The 14626-nt window shown below is 38.9% G+C and overlaps 1 protein-coding gene and 1 long non-coding RNA gene across 2 annotated transcripts in view; one reads left to right on the forward strand and one right to left on the reverse strand.

Annotated features, from left to right (window-relative positions):
- FANCL (FA complementation group L) overlaps positions 1-11608 on the reverse strand; it is a 39451-nt gene extending 27843 nt beyond the window's left edge. Inside the window, exons 1-3 of the mRNA XM_081942358.1 lie at positions 11253-11608; positions 3639-3697; positions 178-238 (exon numbers count right to left, since the gene is read on the reverse strand). Coding sequence (XP_081798484.1) covers positions 178-238; positions 3639-3697; positions 11253-11348 — 216 coding nt within the window. The 5' untranslated portion in view covers positions 11349-11608. The remainder of the gene's footprint in view (positions 1-177; positions 239-3638; positions 3698-11252) is intronic.
- Positions 11609-11670: 62 nt separating this feature from the next.
- Positions 11671-14422, forward strand: LOC309386730. The gene is made up of 3 exons (XR_014174478.1): positions 11671-11770; positions 12448-12595; positions 13800-14422. It is a non-coding gene; the product is annotated as an uncharacterized lncRNA (long non-coding RNA).
- Positions 14423-14626: the final 204 nt, after the last annotated feature.

Raw genomic sequence — 14626 nt, forward strand, 5'->3', positions numbered from 1 at the left:
AAGAAGCCTTCACTGTTGGGTTCTCTTTGTCCCTTATAATTAAGGTAATAATTTGTTGTGCTTTTGATAAAACCCATAATCCATGTATTATGAAATATTTCAATAAAAATCAATATAGCAGTCATGATTTTGAAATAAATGTATATTCTATCTTTAAAAATTTTTTTGAACAGATACCTGCTTTAAAATCACATGATATCCATGAAGCAACTTTTTCAGATGCCAGCTACATTGAATCCTATAGAAATAAAATGTTTTTATGATCAATTAAACCTAACATTCAAATGAAAAAGATTTATCAATCATACATTGGAAAGAGATAAAATACAGTAGCTGATAATTATTTTTAGTACTTTGCATCTTATATGTTAACATCAACTAGAAATTTCCTATTATATATTTTTATAAATGGAGAAACACATCTCTATGAAGTGTTATCATACAGCATTTGTAAAACTTCTGTAAAGCTTAAAGTTAGTCCTCAATTTACGACCACAAATGGGACCAGAATTTTGGTCATAAGTCAAGGCACCCACATGATCAGACACATGATTTTTCAAGTTTCTGAATTGTTGAATCATGCAATTGTTATGGCATCTTGTCATGTACGGTTCTGTGACAGTGGGGCAGGAGGCTGCGACATTTTATGACAACTGAAAATGTTTTACAAGCCATATAGCTCCCTTTCTGAGGCCATCATGGCTTTAATGACTGGTTTTCAATTGTATATATGTTATATTTAATAAATGTATGCTTTGGAAATTAGTAGGGATGTGCAGTGTGATGAATCTAAAGCTGAAAAGGTACTTCAGACAGATCATTGGCATGGCAATTGTGCAATTTCAGGGAAAACTTGCAATAGTCATACAGGAGCTTCATAGTGGACATGGACAAGCTGTCAGTGTCTTCTAATCTCAAAGGCTTATTTTTCTGCAATAGGTACAGTATGGGGCCCATGCCTACTCCAAAGCACTTTTTTGGCTTGGAACTAAAGCACTATAAATCTATAGAAGTAATGCAAACTTTATAAGTTTTTGAAAACCCAACTATTTTGTTGTAATTTATTTCAATAACTTTTATTTTCACACATTTCAAGATTTTGCAAGAACAAATACTGTTAAAAAGCAGTATATTGCAACCAAGAGCTTTTATGAAGAACACTTATGAAGCCCTGCTCCTCCTATTTGTTCAATTGAAATATCTGGTATAAGAATTGTTGCAGATAAGTGCTATATTCATAGCAGATTATTTTTTTTCTTTATATTTCACATTTTTAACTCCCTCAGAGAGGTGCTCTGGGCAGTGTATATAATCAATAAAATTAATTAAAACTGGTGTATATTCTTAAACACTTTTTGCCTGTGAATCCAAAATATTAATCTTATTTCACACATGATTTAAATCTTTCACATGAATAATCTATCACACAATGTTATAAGAATTCCACAGATTGAATGAAGAAGTCTAAAGCAGAGAGATACTGTTTTCCAAGTTATAATGAAGAAGACTGATCTGAATGTGGATTTAAAAATAACATGCTAAAATAATATGGAAAAGAATGCTACACTGGACATAAAAAGGTAATGTCTTCATAATTAAAAGGGATTTTATAAACAATAAACTAAGAACGTGATATGGAATCCTTTTTTTTTAATTGGATTGCAAAAGAGGCTTGTTAAAGCTTTGAAAAAGTTTGTGAAAATGGACAAAGGAAAAATGAAAAAAGTTCAAAGACAACATTTGAAGGGATAAAGATCAATACTGTTAATAAGGAATATAAAGTTAGCTTATTTTCTGAACTTTATATTTTTATACTTATTTTTTATCTTTTATCTTCGCAATTGTAGTTTTAATAAAATTACTTTTTAAAAACAGCCACGTCAGAAATTGAGTTTTGGCTTTGCATCAGTACAATTTTGTAGAGGTCAATGGCTCCCAGCTCTATTTTATGTAGCATTCCTTACTTCATTGATATTTCTCAGGGGCCTTAGATTTTATTCAGTAAACAAATTCTAAACACAAGATTTTCCGAAGGAAGTTGGCATAAACTCACAAGTAGGAACAGACACAAGTAGGTAAGTCTGTGTAAATAGAAATAGATCACTTGTGCAGATGAAAAGAAAAAGGAGGCCAAAGTTTGCTCCATGTATAAAAAAGATGGATTGAGATCAATGAAAAAGATAGAGACACCTAAATTTAAAAAGGACAGGCACTTTTTTCCCTACCATCTAACCTCCCGGAACAAAATAGCACCCTAAAGCCTGCTTTTCCCAACACCTTTTCTCCACCTCACCCTGAATCTGAAATATCAATGAACAAATGGTGATAACAATGTCAGAATTTAGAAGATACTCTACCTTTGAAACTTCTTCAGACATTTCCACATGCCCTATTTTCCAATTGTTCCCATTTCTTTTCCATAAATAAGGAGGCTGAGTTTTGTTATAACTTAATGAAATTTTAGATGCTCAATTTTGTGCATATTTATAAAACTTTAAATTTAAAAAGCCCTAGAAAGCCAAACTTGGGCTGATCCTTAAAACTTTTTGCACACAGTAAAGTATGACTCAAAGAGCATGGCTGTTTTGAGAAGTGACACATACAAGTTATCTTAATAGAATAGAATAGAATAGAATAGAATAGAATAGAATAGAATAGAATGCAATTATTTATTGGCCAAGTGTGATTCGACACACAAGGAATTTGTCTTTGGTGCATAGGCTCTCAGTGTGCATAAAAGACAAGATACATTCATCAAGAATCATAAGGTACAGCACTTAATGATAGTCATAAGGTACAAATAAGCAATCAGGAAACAACCAATATCAATATATATCGTAAGGATACAAGCAACAAAGTTACAGTCCTGCAGTCATAAGTTGGAGGAGATGGGTGATAGGAACGATAAGAAGACTAATGGTACTAGTAATGCAGCCTTAGTGAATGCTTTGACAGTGGTGAGGGAATTATTTGTTTAGCAGAGTGATGGCGTTCGGGAAAAAACTGTTCTTGTGTCTAGTTGTCTTGATGTGCAGTGCTCTATAGTGTCGTTTTGAGGGTAGGAGTTGAAACAATTTATGTCCAGGATGCGAAAGGTCTGTAAATATTTTCACAGCCCTAGTTTTGAATCGTGCAGTGTACAGGTCCTCAATTGAAGACAGGTTGGCAGTAATTGTTTCATGAGTCAATCTTGATGTAATAGATACATCATACAAATAATATGTGCTATGAAACAAAACATTGTAGTGCATATCTTACTGTCAAGTTGGGAAAGGAAGATGTTGATTTCTTGGGAGCATTGAAAATATTTTAGCTTTCTAACAGTCAGTTATTACCTGAGTATAACTTCAGTTTGATTGATTCTAAGACCAAATACATCTTTCTAGTTATATTTCTGTAGTTCTAGCTCCCAGAATTAGAAAATATTTTCTCATTTCCATAAATTGCATTAAGGGCTCTCAATGACTTGACTAACTACATTTGAGTTAACTAGTATCAAGATCAACTAGTAACAATTCAGTCACAAAAATTGCTGACATATTGGAAATATCTTCAAGTTAAATTAATGATCCTTTCCTTGTAGGAAAATGAAATGATTTTGAAATGAAAACAGTATGTAAAGCAATTATGCTCCTCACCTAGCATTTTTCAACTGACCATCTGTTGGTAACAATATCCTTATGTGAAAGTCTCTCCCCTGGAAATACAAAATCACATTAGGCATAATATTTTCAGATACATGTATTTAGCAAAGCCTACATGCTTGAGCATATCAAGGATTTTTAAAGATATGTTCTAATATTATTATTTTTACATTTTTTATTTTAATTTATATTTAAATTCATATATTTAAAATCTACACAGTATATACAATAATAAAATTATGGCACTGAATTGTCAATATAAAACAATAAAGGTTATTCTTTCAACAAGAGACAAATACAGCAACAAATTCACCAACAGTCAGACTTTGTATAGGTTTTCTACATATGATTTGATAAAGGAAAGATGTGATCTCCATCTGCTCTCTAGGCGTCTCTTGTGGCGTTTCATCACCGAGGAGCTAAGGGTGATGAAACGCCACAAGAGACGCCTAGAGAGCAGATGGAGATCCTCACGCTCCGAATTTGACCGAACACAGGTAAGAGCCTATTTGCGGACCTACCTTGTGGCATTAAGAGTGGCCAAGCGTCGACATTGTGCCGCTCTTATTGCGTCCGCAGACAACCGCCCTGCCGCCCTGTTTCGGGTGACCCGCTCCCTCTTGTCACAGAGGACGCGGGAAGTCCCCTTACATGGCAGGGCAGAGGAATTTGGGGAATATCTGCAGGACAAAATCACTCAAATCCGGAGTGAATGGGTCCCCCTCAGTGGTCTAGAGGGGACGTCGGAGGCGAGTCTTGAGGGACCATACTGGGAGGAGTTTGACTCTGTTGCCGCCGATGATATGGATAGGTTGCGTGGGCGACTGCGAGCCACCACATGTTTATTGGACCCGTGTCAATCCTGGCTTGTACTGGCATCCTGGGAGGTCACACGAGGCTGGCTCTTGGGGCTAGTGAACGCTTCACTGAGAGAGGGGTCCTTACCGGCCACCTTGAAAGAGGCGGTTGTGAGGCCCTTACTCAAGAAGCCTTCTCTGGACCCAACTGAGCTAGCCAATTACCGTCCTGTCTCCAACCTTCCCTTTTTAGCGAAGGTTGTAGAGAGTGTGGTAGCGCAACAGTTCCCACGTCACCTGGAGGAAATCGATTATCTAGACCCGCGCCAGTCCGGCTTCCGGCCCGGTTACAGCACAGAGACGGCCTTGGTCGCGTTGGTGGATGATCTCTGGAGGGCCAGGGATAGGGGTTGTTCCTCTATCCTGGTCCTATTAGACCTCTCAGCGGCTTTTGATACCATCGACCATGGTATCCTATTGCACCGGCTGGAGGGTCTGGGGGTGAGGGGCACAGTTTTGCGGTGGTTCTGCTCCTACCTCTCCGACCGGACGCAATGCATGTTGGCAGGGGAGCAGAGGTCGACCCTGAGGCCGCTCACTTGTGGGGTGCCGCAGGGGTCGGTCCTCTCGCCTCTCCTGTTCAACACATATATGAAGCCGCTGGGTGAGATCATTTGTGGTTTTGGGGTTGGATACCATCTGTACGCTGACGATACGCAGCTGTACATCTCCACCCCGAACCACCCCGAGGCTGTCGAAATGATGTCCCGGTGCTTGGAAGCCGTACGGGTCTGGATGGGAGGCAACAGACTTAAGCTCAACCTCTCCAAGACGGAGTGGCTGTGGCTACCGCCCCCCCGGTTCAACCAGTGGACTCCATCGCTGGCCATTGGGGGCGAGCAACTGGCCCCCGTGGAGCGGGCGCGCAATTTGGGCGTCCTCCTAGATGCCCGGCTGTCGATGGATGACCATGTGGCAGCCGTGGCGAGGGGGGCATTCCACCAGGTTCGCCTGGTGCGCCAATTGCGCCCCCTATTGGAACGGGACGCCTTACTCATGCGCTGGTGATGTCCCATCTGGACTACTGCAATGCTCTCTACATGGGGCTCCCCTTGAGATGCACCCGAAGACTACAGCTGGTCCAGAATGCGGCCGCGCAGGCAATTATGGGGAGTACTAGATACTCCCATATAACACCTCTCCTGCGCGAGCTGCACTGGCTCCCTGTGGTCTACCGGGTGCGTACCATCTTTAAAGCGCTCCATGGCACAGGACCTAGTTATTTGCGGGATCGCATCCTACCCCATACATCCCTGCGACTAATTCGCTCTCACAGAGAGGGACTCCTCCGGGTGCCGTCCACTAAGCAGTGCCAGCGGGCGGCGCCCAGGAGTAGGGCCTTCTCTGTGATGGGCCCAGCCCTCTGGAATGACCTCCCCCCCGACATTAGGACCACCACCAATCTCCGCTCCTTCCGCAAGAAACTCAAGACCCACCTGTTCCAACTAGCCGGCCTGGCCCAACTATAGCTTTATCCTCTAATCCTCCTGGCAATTTTAAATTTTAGGGTAGTTTTTAATGTTATTTTAATTCTATTATCATTGTGTTGTTTTTTATGAAATGTAATATTGGTGTTGTGAGTTTTTTATACCTCCTCCATGTAACATGTAATACGTTTTTTGATTGTACACCGCCCCGAGTCCCTTAGGGAGAGGGAGCGACTTATAAATCTAATAAAATGAAAAATGAAATGAAAAAGTGATTGAAAAGAAAAAAGAAACTAGAAGCAAATCCGAAATTTTTAAAATAGTCAATACTGATGAATATAAAAACTCTTTTGGGAATCTTCCATAATTTTTATTAGTGAGAATGGGGTCCTGAGAGAGAATAAGAAACAGTGATCTATTCTGGGCATTTTACAGCCCATGGGCCACATACATCCAGGCCTTTTGACTGTCCCTGTCTGGCCCACAGTGGGAGTGGGGGAGGCAAGAGGCAGCGGTAGGGCAGTGGCTGTCCATTATAATCCCAGTTTCTCTTTAAAACTACAGGTAGTTTTCGACTTACAACCATACTTTTAGTGACCATTTGAAGTTACGACACTGAAAAAATTGACTTATAACCAGCTTTCACACTTACAACTGTTGCAGCATTCCTATGGTTACATGATCAAAATTTGGACACTTGCAACTGGCATGTATTTATGACAGCTGCACTCTTCCAGGGTCGTGTGATTTGTACTTTTCCAGCTAGCTTCTGGCAACCAGAATCAATGGAAAAAGCCAGATTTGCTTTAGAAGACTAATTGGTATCTCAAAAAATGTAGTTGACAACTTAGAATTACATTATGTGTTCAATAACACTTGAATCTACTATTTAAACGGTCATCTGCTAATATTACAGGTTATGGAACTTGAAAACAAATACAGAAAATGAATAAAATCCTGCCATTTCAACTTTGGGTACTCTCATAAAATCACTAAAAACGTTAAGTTTTCCAGTATAGTTCATAAAGCTCTAATTTGAAAAGCTATTAATGCCAAGGTTGTAATTAGATTTTTTTTTCAACATTTCTACAAAACACTAGAATTTTAAGAAACTTGTCATAATGTAATCAGAAGTAGAGAAGCATAATTAATGTATCCTATAGCCTTAGTTTCCTAGTATATTGTAACGCTGTGTTACAATAAGCAGATGTAATTGCAAAGATAAAATAACTATAATTTGGCATATCATTACTTTTTTAAAAACATCCAAACCCCTTTACTGAAAAAAAATAAATGTATTGTAGACAAATTATAAATGGGCAAATAAATAAACCTTAAAAATATTAAATGAGGAGAGGAGAATATTCCCTTTTCCCCAATTGTTTTTTGCGAACAAGTGTATTTTTCCAAGCGTACTTTATTTTGTAAGCTAGAAATTGATGGATTGTTTAAAAAATGAGTGGTGCAAATTATTTTGAAAAGTAGAAAGAAAAAACAATAAAAGTAATGTATGCTTAAATAATACTCTTTTCTCCTATGACAGGACATTCTCCCAATGATAAGAAGTTATTTTTCCCCTGATACTATTGCTCTTAGTAGCTGTTCCCTAGGACTTGTGTTTCTCAACTTCAACCACTTTAACTTCAACTCGGAGAACACTGCTGTAGGATACAGGTAGTCCTTGACTTACAAGTTTTAATGACTGTTCAAAGTTATAACAACACTAAAAAGTGACTTATGACCATTTCTCCACACTTATGACTGTTGTTGCATCCCAATGTTGACCCTGGACTTAATGAAGCACAGTAGACCATCACCAGCAGATGACATGGCTCCCCAGATCAACACAGACTGTGGAAACTTCACACTGGACTTCAAGCATCTTGCAGTGTGTGCCTCTCCATTCTTCCTCCATACTCTGGGTCCTTGCAAAAGTTGCTCTCATCAGAAAAGAGGACTTTGGACCATTGAGCAACAGACCAGGTCTGTTTTTCTTTAGCCCAGGTAAGACGCTTCTGACGTTTGTTGTTCAGGAGCGGCCTGACAAGAGGAATAAGACATTTGAAGCCCATGTCTGTGTATGGTGGCTCTTGATACCCTGACTCCAGCCTCAATCCACTCCTTGTGAAAGTCCCCAACACTTTTGAATGGCCTTTTCCTGACAATCCTCTCCAGGCTGCGGTCATCCCTGCTGCTTGTGCACCTTTTTCTTCCACACTTTTCCCTTCCACATAACTTTCTATTAATGTGCTTTGATACAGCACTTTGGGAACATCCAACTTCTTTTGCAATTACCTTTTGAGGCTTTCCGTCCTTATGGAGGGTGTCAATGATGGTTTTCTGCACAACTGTCAGGTCAGCAGTCTTTCCCATGATTGTGATTCCTACTGAACCAGACTGAGATACCATTTAAAGGCTCAGGAACCCTTTGCAGGTTATGTTATGGCTTAATTAGCTGATTAGAGTGGGACACTTTTGAGCCTAGAATATTGCACCTTTTCACAATATTCTAATTTTCTGAGATTGTGGATTTGGGGTTTTCATGAGCTGTAAGCCATAATCATCACAATTATGACCAATCATGGCTTGAACTATCTTGCTTTGCATGTAATGACTATCTCATATATTAGTTTCACCTTTTAAGTTGCATTACTGAAATAAATGAACTTTTGCACAATATTCTAATTTTTTGAGTTTCACCTGTATTTATGACAGCTGCAATGTCCTGGGGGGATCATGTGATCGCCTTTTGTGACCTTCTGACGAATAAATGGGGAAGCCAGATTCACTTGCAATGGTTCACTGCAGAGAAGCCTTCAGAGGGAGAAAAACAGCCCAATGGGCAAACCGAAAGTCAGAAAACCATCTATTTCCGGCCTCCGGAGGACCTCAGGAGGGGGGAGGCGTTTTCAACCTCCCCAGGCTCCTAGAAAGCCTCTGGAGGTGGGGAGGGCGAAAAAAGGCCATCATGTGCAAAAAGCAGGGGGAGGGCGGTGGGGGGTGGCATCACGCGTATGCGCAGGGGGGGTGCATAGAATTATGGCTGTGGGCACACGCCCGCACCACCACCACCTCGCCCCACTTTTGGCACACAAAAAGTCATCATTGAAATAGGCTTTTACTTATCCTGGTAGAAAATAAAGAGATTGTAGTGTACCTAATGTAGAGGACAGAACTGGAAGGCTAACTTAAGACTGGGAATCCTACTGTAGATGGATTTTCCAGCGCTTCAAAAAGCCCAAAACCTTCAGGTTACTTACTATAATATGTCCCAAAAGTACTTTTTCAGGAGGTAACTAGACTTTGCTTTTTCTTTGAAAATGTTTTGCTTCTCATCCAAGAAGCTTTTTTAGCTCTGACAGGATAGTGGGGAATGGAAGGATTTATATCCTTGCAGACAGCTGGTCATTTACATTCTTTTAGAACAGGGGTGTCAAACATGCAATGTTATGTGATTTATCTGAACTTCCCCCTTCACTAAACCAGGCGTTAGAGTGACCAGCGAGTTACGCATCCGGCCCACCACCACTGTTCCCTCTAAGGTGCGCACCTGCGCGGCCACGCACGTGCCTGGAATACGCCGCACAGTAGTTTCTAAGTGCCGCGCAGCGTCGCATATTTGCTGGACACGGACTACAGAGCGGCTAGGGAATCGCAATCAAAACACCCTTCAGGCATTGTTGAACATGCAGGCAATAAATCCTTGACTTTACAAATTAATGATGGAAGAAAACTGTTACATGTGAATGAGACTTTATGTATGGGGATTTTAATAATTTTACTCATTTAAAATAGCAAATTGCACACAATACATTCACAGAAGCATACAGTGTATAGACAACTTTTGCAATTTAATGTGAACTCATTAGAATGAAGTATATCAAGTGAAATTCATTAAAATGAAGTATATCAAACATTTACTATTTTAATATTACTGGTATTAAGTGCCATTTATATATTCATTTCAAAGCTCTTTTTTATTTAATCCAAAATGAATTTGAAAAGATAATTGTAATAACCCTATAGGTACATCATCAGTCAGTGCTGATGTCGAAACGTAAAGCTGGAGTAAACATTGTTACCGTAAACACTATACAAGTATTTTAATATTGCAAACTTGCAGTTATAAGTGATACTGATGTATAACACTTTTAATTAAACGTGTATCTTGAATAAATACAACTTTGAGTTTCAAATAACACTGATTTCGTTGTTGCCTTGGGTGACATCTGAAAAAAATTCAGGTGCTCAGGCATGAAAATGTGCCGCTCAAACACTAAACTTTTTCACCCACACTGAAAAAAAATTAGAGGGAACATTGCCCACAACCCGCAAGTTTGACAGCCCTGTTTCAAAGGGTCATTGAAGCACTTGGAGGTTTATATGTGTCCTCAGGGTCACCTGAGTAGTGCTCCCGATTCCGGTAGCCTGTAGTTTTTCCTCTGGAAATTCATTCCTACTCCCACACAATTCAAAGGATGTTTATCCCAAATTGTATAGCTAAAAGTCTGCAGAGAGTTTCAGTCATCCAGGTCATGGTTGTCCCAAAGGTAGTTTTTCAGGAAGCAATTGGACTTTCTTGGGTTTTTTTCCCCCTTTGAGGAACTTTCACTTCTCATCCAAGAAGCTTCTTCAGCTCTGTCAGGATAGTATCAATCCTTCCACTATCATCAGGGCTGAAGATCTCTAGCAAGATCCACTATCTTGCCAGAGCTGAAGAAGCTTCTTGGATGGGAAATGAAAGTTCCTCAAAGAAAAACAAACAAACAAGAAAGTCCAATTGCCTCCTGAAAAACCACCTTTGGGACAACCATGACCTGGATGACTGAGAATCTCTACAGACTTTTTACTTATATTATGTCTTAGAATAAAATTGGTAAGCCTTAAAAGGCTACAGGACTTCTGATACCAGAGGTTTATACGACTCTCCTACAATATTTCAATTTTGTGTGTATGCCATTAGAGATGCTAGAGAGAGAGAAAACAGGGTGGAGTTAGTCTGCTCAAAGTATTGCAAACGATACAACCTTCCTGTCACTATGAGCTTAATCTCATTATTTTTGCATTTATGAGGTATCTCTTCCATAGGAGGAAGGGCACTTTCTGAAAAGAACCAATGCAATACTTCCGAAAAAACAGGATCACAATTCTTAACGAACACAGAAATCATCATCATCATCAGGGTGGTTTTCGGGGACCATCCTATCCCATACCTGCTACACTACGTTCTTGGAAAAGAAAGAGAAAAAACATGGATGAACTGGAATTGAGATACTCCAACTGCCACCGCCACCCCTCCTCGCTCGCCCCGAGTGTTTCGGTACCTGGGCGGTGACGAAGCCCTCATAGACACTCTTTTCCCGGTTCTGGGGCAAGAGGAGCGGGCACTCGCGCAGCAATGACCCGAATCCAGTAGCCATTTCTCGGCTGTTCCTTCTCCCTTCGCCCCGCGAACGGCCCGCCAAAACATGCGCTTCTTTCTCCTCCCTCGCCAGGAAAACACACTATTTTTATCGGGCGAAAATACTGTGTTTTCTGGTTAATCTCGGTTTAGCCGGGGAGAAAACCTTGGAGGAGAACCAGGCAAAACCACGAAAAGTAGAGCACGCCAGTAGCCGATAGGACGACAGCAATCCCGCGCTCTATCTCGAAGCGGCAAGTTGCTGCTTACTCCTGATTGGACAGGACGGCCACAGTACCGCGCGGGGGAAAAAACGGCCGCCCCTCCGCGCGAGGGGCGGGGCTTCATGAGATGTCACGTCTCGCTTTTGGGCGGTTAGTTTCTCTTTCGCCAGGAGGGTCTTGTCTTTCTTTCTATTCTGCGAGGGATCTCTCCAATGCTGTAACTATTGGGATTTTATTAATATTTTTTAATTATTTATCTTGGTACTTTCTCCCGTGTACACTCCGTTTGGTATCTGTGCTAAAAATGTTAAAACCAGCAACAATCAATGTTATAAAATGCCACATTCTTTTGGTCTTCTAGTCATTTTAACAACAAAATGTTATTGTGTGGTTTGATTTTATTTATTGACTAATTGCTATCCAAAGAACACAATTCACAAAAAATAAAATTATAAAACATAACTAAGCCACTCACAAACTACAATAATTCCGACAGCAATATGCAAATTAGAATATGCAATGATATAAGTCATTTTGCTTTCAACTACATCACAGCTTAAGAACAATATAAATTTCACCCCATCCAGCAGAGAATAACAGGGTTTCATGTTGAACATTAAGAACCAGTTCCAATTTCCCTAGCAGCATAAAAAGATGGACTGAACAACAGCTTGCTCTCTACTACAAATGTTGGTACCTGTTTTTCTAAAATGTACAGCCTTGAGATTTATCTATCTGCATATACAAAGCTTGATCTGGATTCCCCAGAATTATTTCTTCCTGGCAAAAGTCCAATGGCAACCATATAAATCAGCTGCCCTCCACACATAAAATAGTTGGTTCTCTAATGACTCATTTATATCTCCTTGAATTTTATTTTAAAAAATCCCTTAGACATAGCCAACGATGTAAGACCAGACCAATCCATATGCTGTACTGATTTTGAAAGCCCAAAAGGATGCTCTTAATCTCTTCCAAACCTTGAAAATACTTGGAGCTTTTCCAGACTGTCCAATAAAGCCTTTCTCTTCAGAAATAGCAGGTAGAAATCCTGAAACTATCAAATAAGATCTTTATGAATTTTTGCATTAACATTCTTTTTTTAAAAAATCATTTCTGTGAATCCTTTTTCAAAGCCTAATTTTTAGCATAACCTTTTTTAACCATAAAAGCTACAGTTTCTATAGCTTTCCCTACCTATAACATTTTTTTCATTAAAGCATAAATAGATTCTATTAGTAAATTTACATGTAAACATGACTAAAGAGAAACAATCCTGAGAAATCCATCACTGGGTATCAAATTTTAGAGAAAAATAAGAAGCCACAAACTGAAACAGTATATGATATAACCAGGGTAAATGAGGAAAAATGTAAGAGGAAGAAAAGGAAAGCAGGTTAGAAAACAATTGAGAAAATCCAAATTCATATTTGGGTAGAAACATTTTAGGAAATGAAATAAAACAATTTTGAATTGTAAGGCTCTAATGAACAAACTAACATCTTTGAATACTAAGATGATTAAAAAGACAGTATCAGTAGGAGAAAGATACAAGTTTAGCCTCTTGTTTTGACTATAATTTTAATTAGTTAGGCACAGGCAGGGGGAGAATATAAAAACATCATGTTTTTTCTTTTTAAATTGCATTTTTGACTTAATTTTGCCTTAATTTTATGCTTTTCTTAGTTTTTTTCTCTTTCTCACTTTGTTTTTTGTTCTCTGTAATCAGTTGATCAGGGTAAAGTGATTTTCTTTCAACCAAGTTTAAAATTCAGTATTCTGGCAATTTTCTCTTTTATTCTCTGATTCAATCTATAGATAACTTTTCAAACCTTTTGTCTATATACTTTCAGTGTTTTCTGGATAATCAATATAGTTTATAATATGTCTGCTTCCATATCGTGATCAACAGTTACATTCCAGGACCTAAGCAAAGAAAGTGTAGAAGATATTTATTTTTCTTATTTATTTACTTATTTAGAAAATGTTTGGCCTGTTTTTCTTTATTAGAATATTTCCAAAGCAATTGTACAAAATCAAGACCAATGCAATTGTATTAATCCCACATGGATTACAGTAATGTATTGTAACATTCTTTCATCTCCCATCAGAGTCAATTTGTTCTCTGTCTGGTAATGTCCATGACTATAGGCTTCGTTTTAGTTAAGGAATGTCTTAGCAATGAAAGAATCACTGGCCTGGCAGAAAGTGATAAGTCATTATTCTGCTTCATTTCTGTTTTCTAGGCTACACAGTGAATTATATTTTCTTATGTACTGTTTCCAATGTTGGCATTCCAGTCTCCAACTACAAGCAGCACATCTTGTTTGCATGGTATGTTGAACTTGATCTTAAAGCACACCATCTCTTCACCATTGTTAATGTTGAAGTATAAACTTCAACTAGGGGTTGTCAATAAAGTGATATTATTTGGTTATTGAATGCATTGTATCTAAGTACTGCCATTCTTATATCTTTCTTCACTATGAAAGCAGCACCATTGCTTAGTTATTGTTGTTTGCATCCTGAGTAGCAAATAACATAATCTCCTGACTGACAGTGTTCAATTTTAGACCATTTCAATTTGCTAATGCCTGTGATGTCAGTATGTAATAGTTTCATTTCATCTTTCATTACGTTGAGCTTTCACGTGTTCATGCTTTGTATGTTCTATGTTCCCATTGTAATTCTGACCTTGCAGCTTTGGTTGCTCTCTTTTTGTATGGCAACATCAGCAAGTAGATGTCTGAAAGTTTTGATTCTAGCTGTGTTATAAACCCACTAGTAGTCCAAAAGATCCTCAGCTTTTCCTCAGTAGGATATTAAGTGCCATCTAACTATAGAAACTCATGATACAGCATTATTTCATCAGTCACTTTATCTTATATGTTCGTGTGGTTTTCTTCATAAAGTACTAGAGTGGTTTATCATTGCCTTCTCTCACACAATATGAAGTAACGTCTTTGCTATTGTCATTAAACTGATCATTTGCCTCCAGCACATTGCTATGTCTTTGCTGCCCAATATATGTGTCTTTTTGCTTTAGGTTGGTAGCCGGAATGATCTTCATGGT

The sequence above is a fragment of the Natrix helvetica genome, assembly GCF_964273705.1.
Source record: "Natrix helvetica genome assembly, chromosome: 2".
NCBI classification, from domain to species: Eukaryota; Metazoa; Chordata; class Lepidosauria; order Squamata; family Natricidae; genus Natrix; species Natrix helvetica.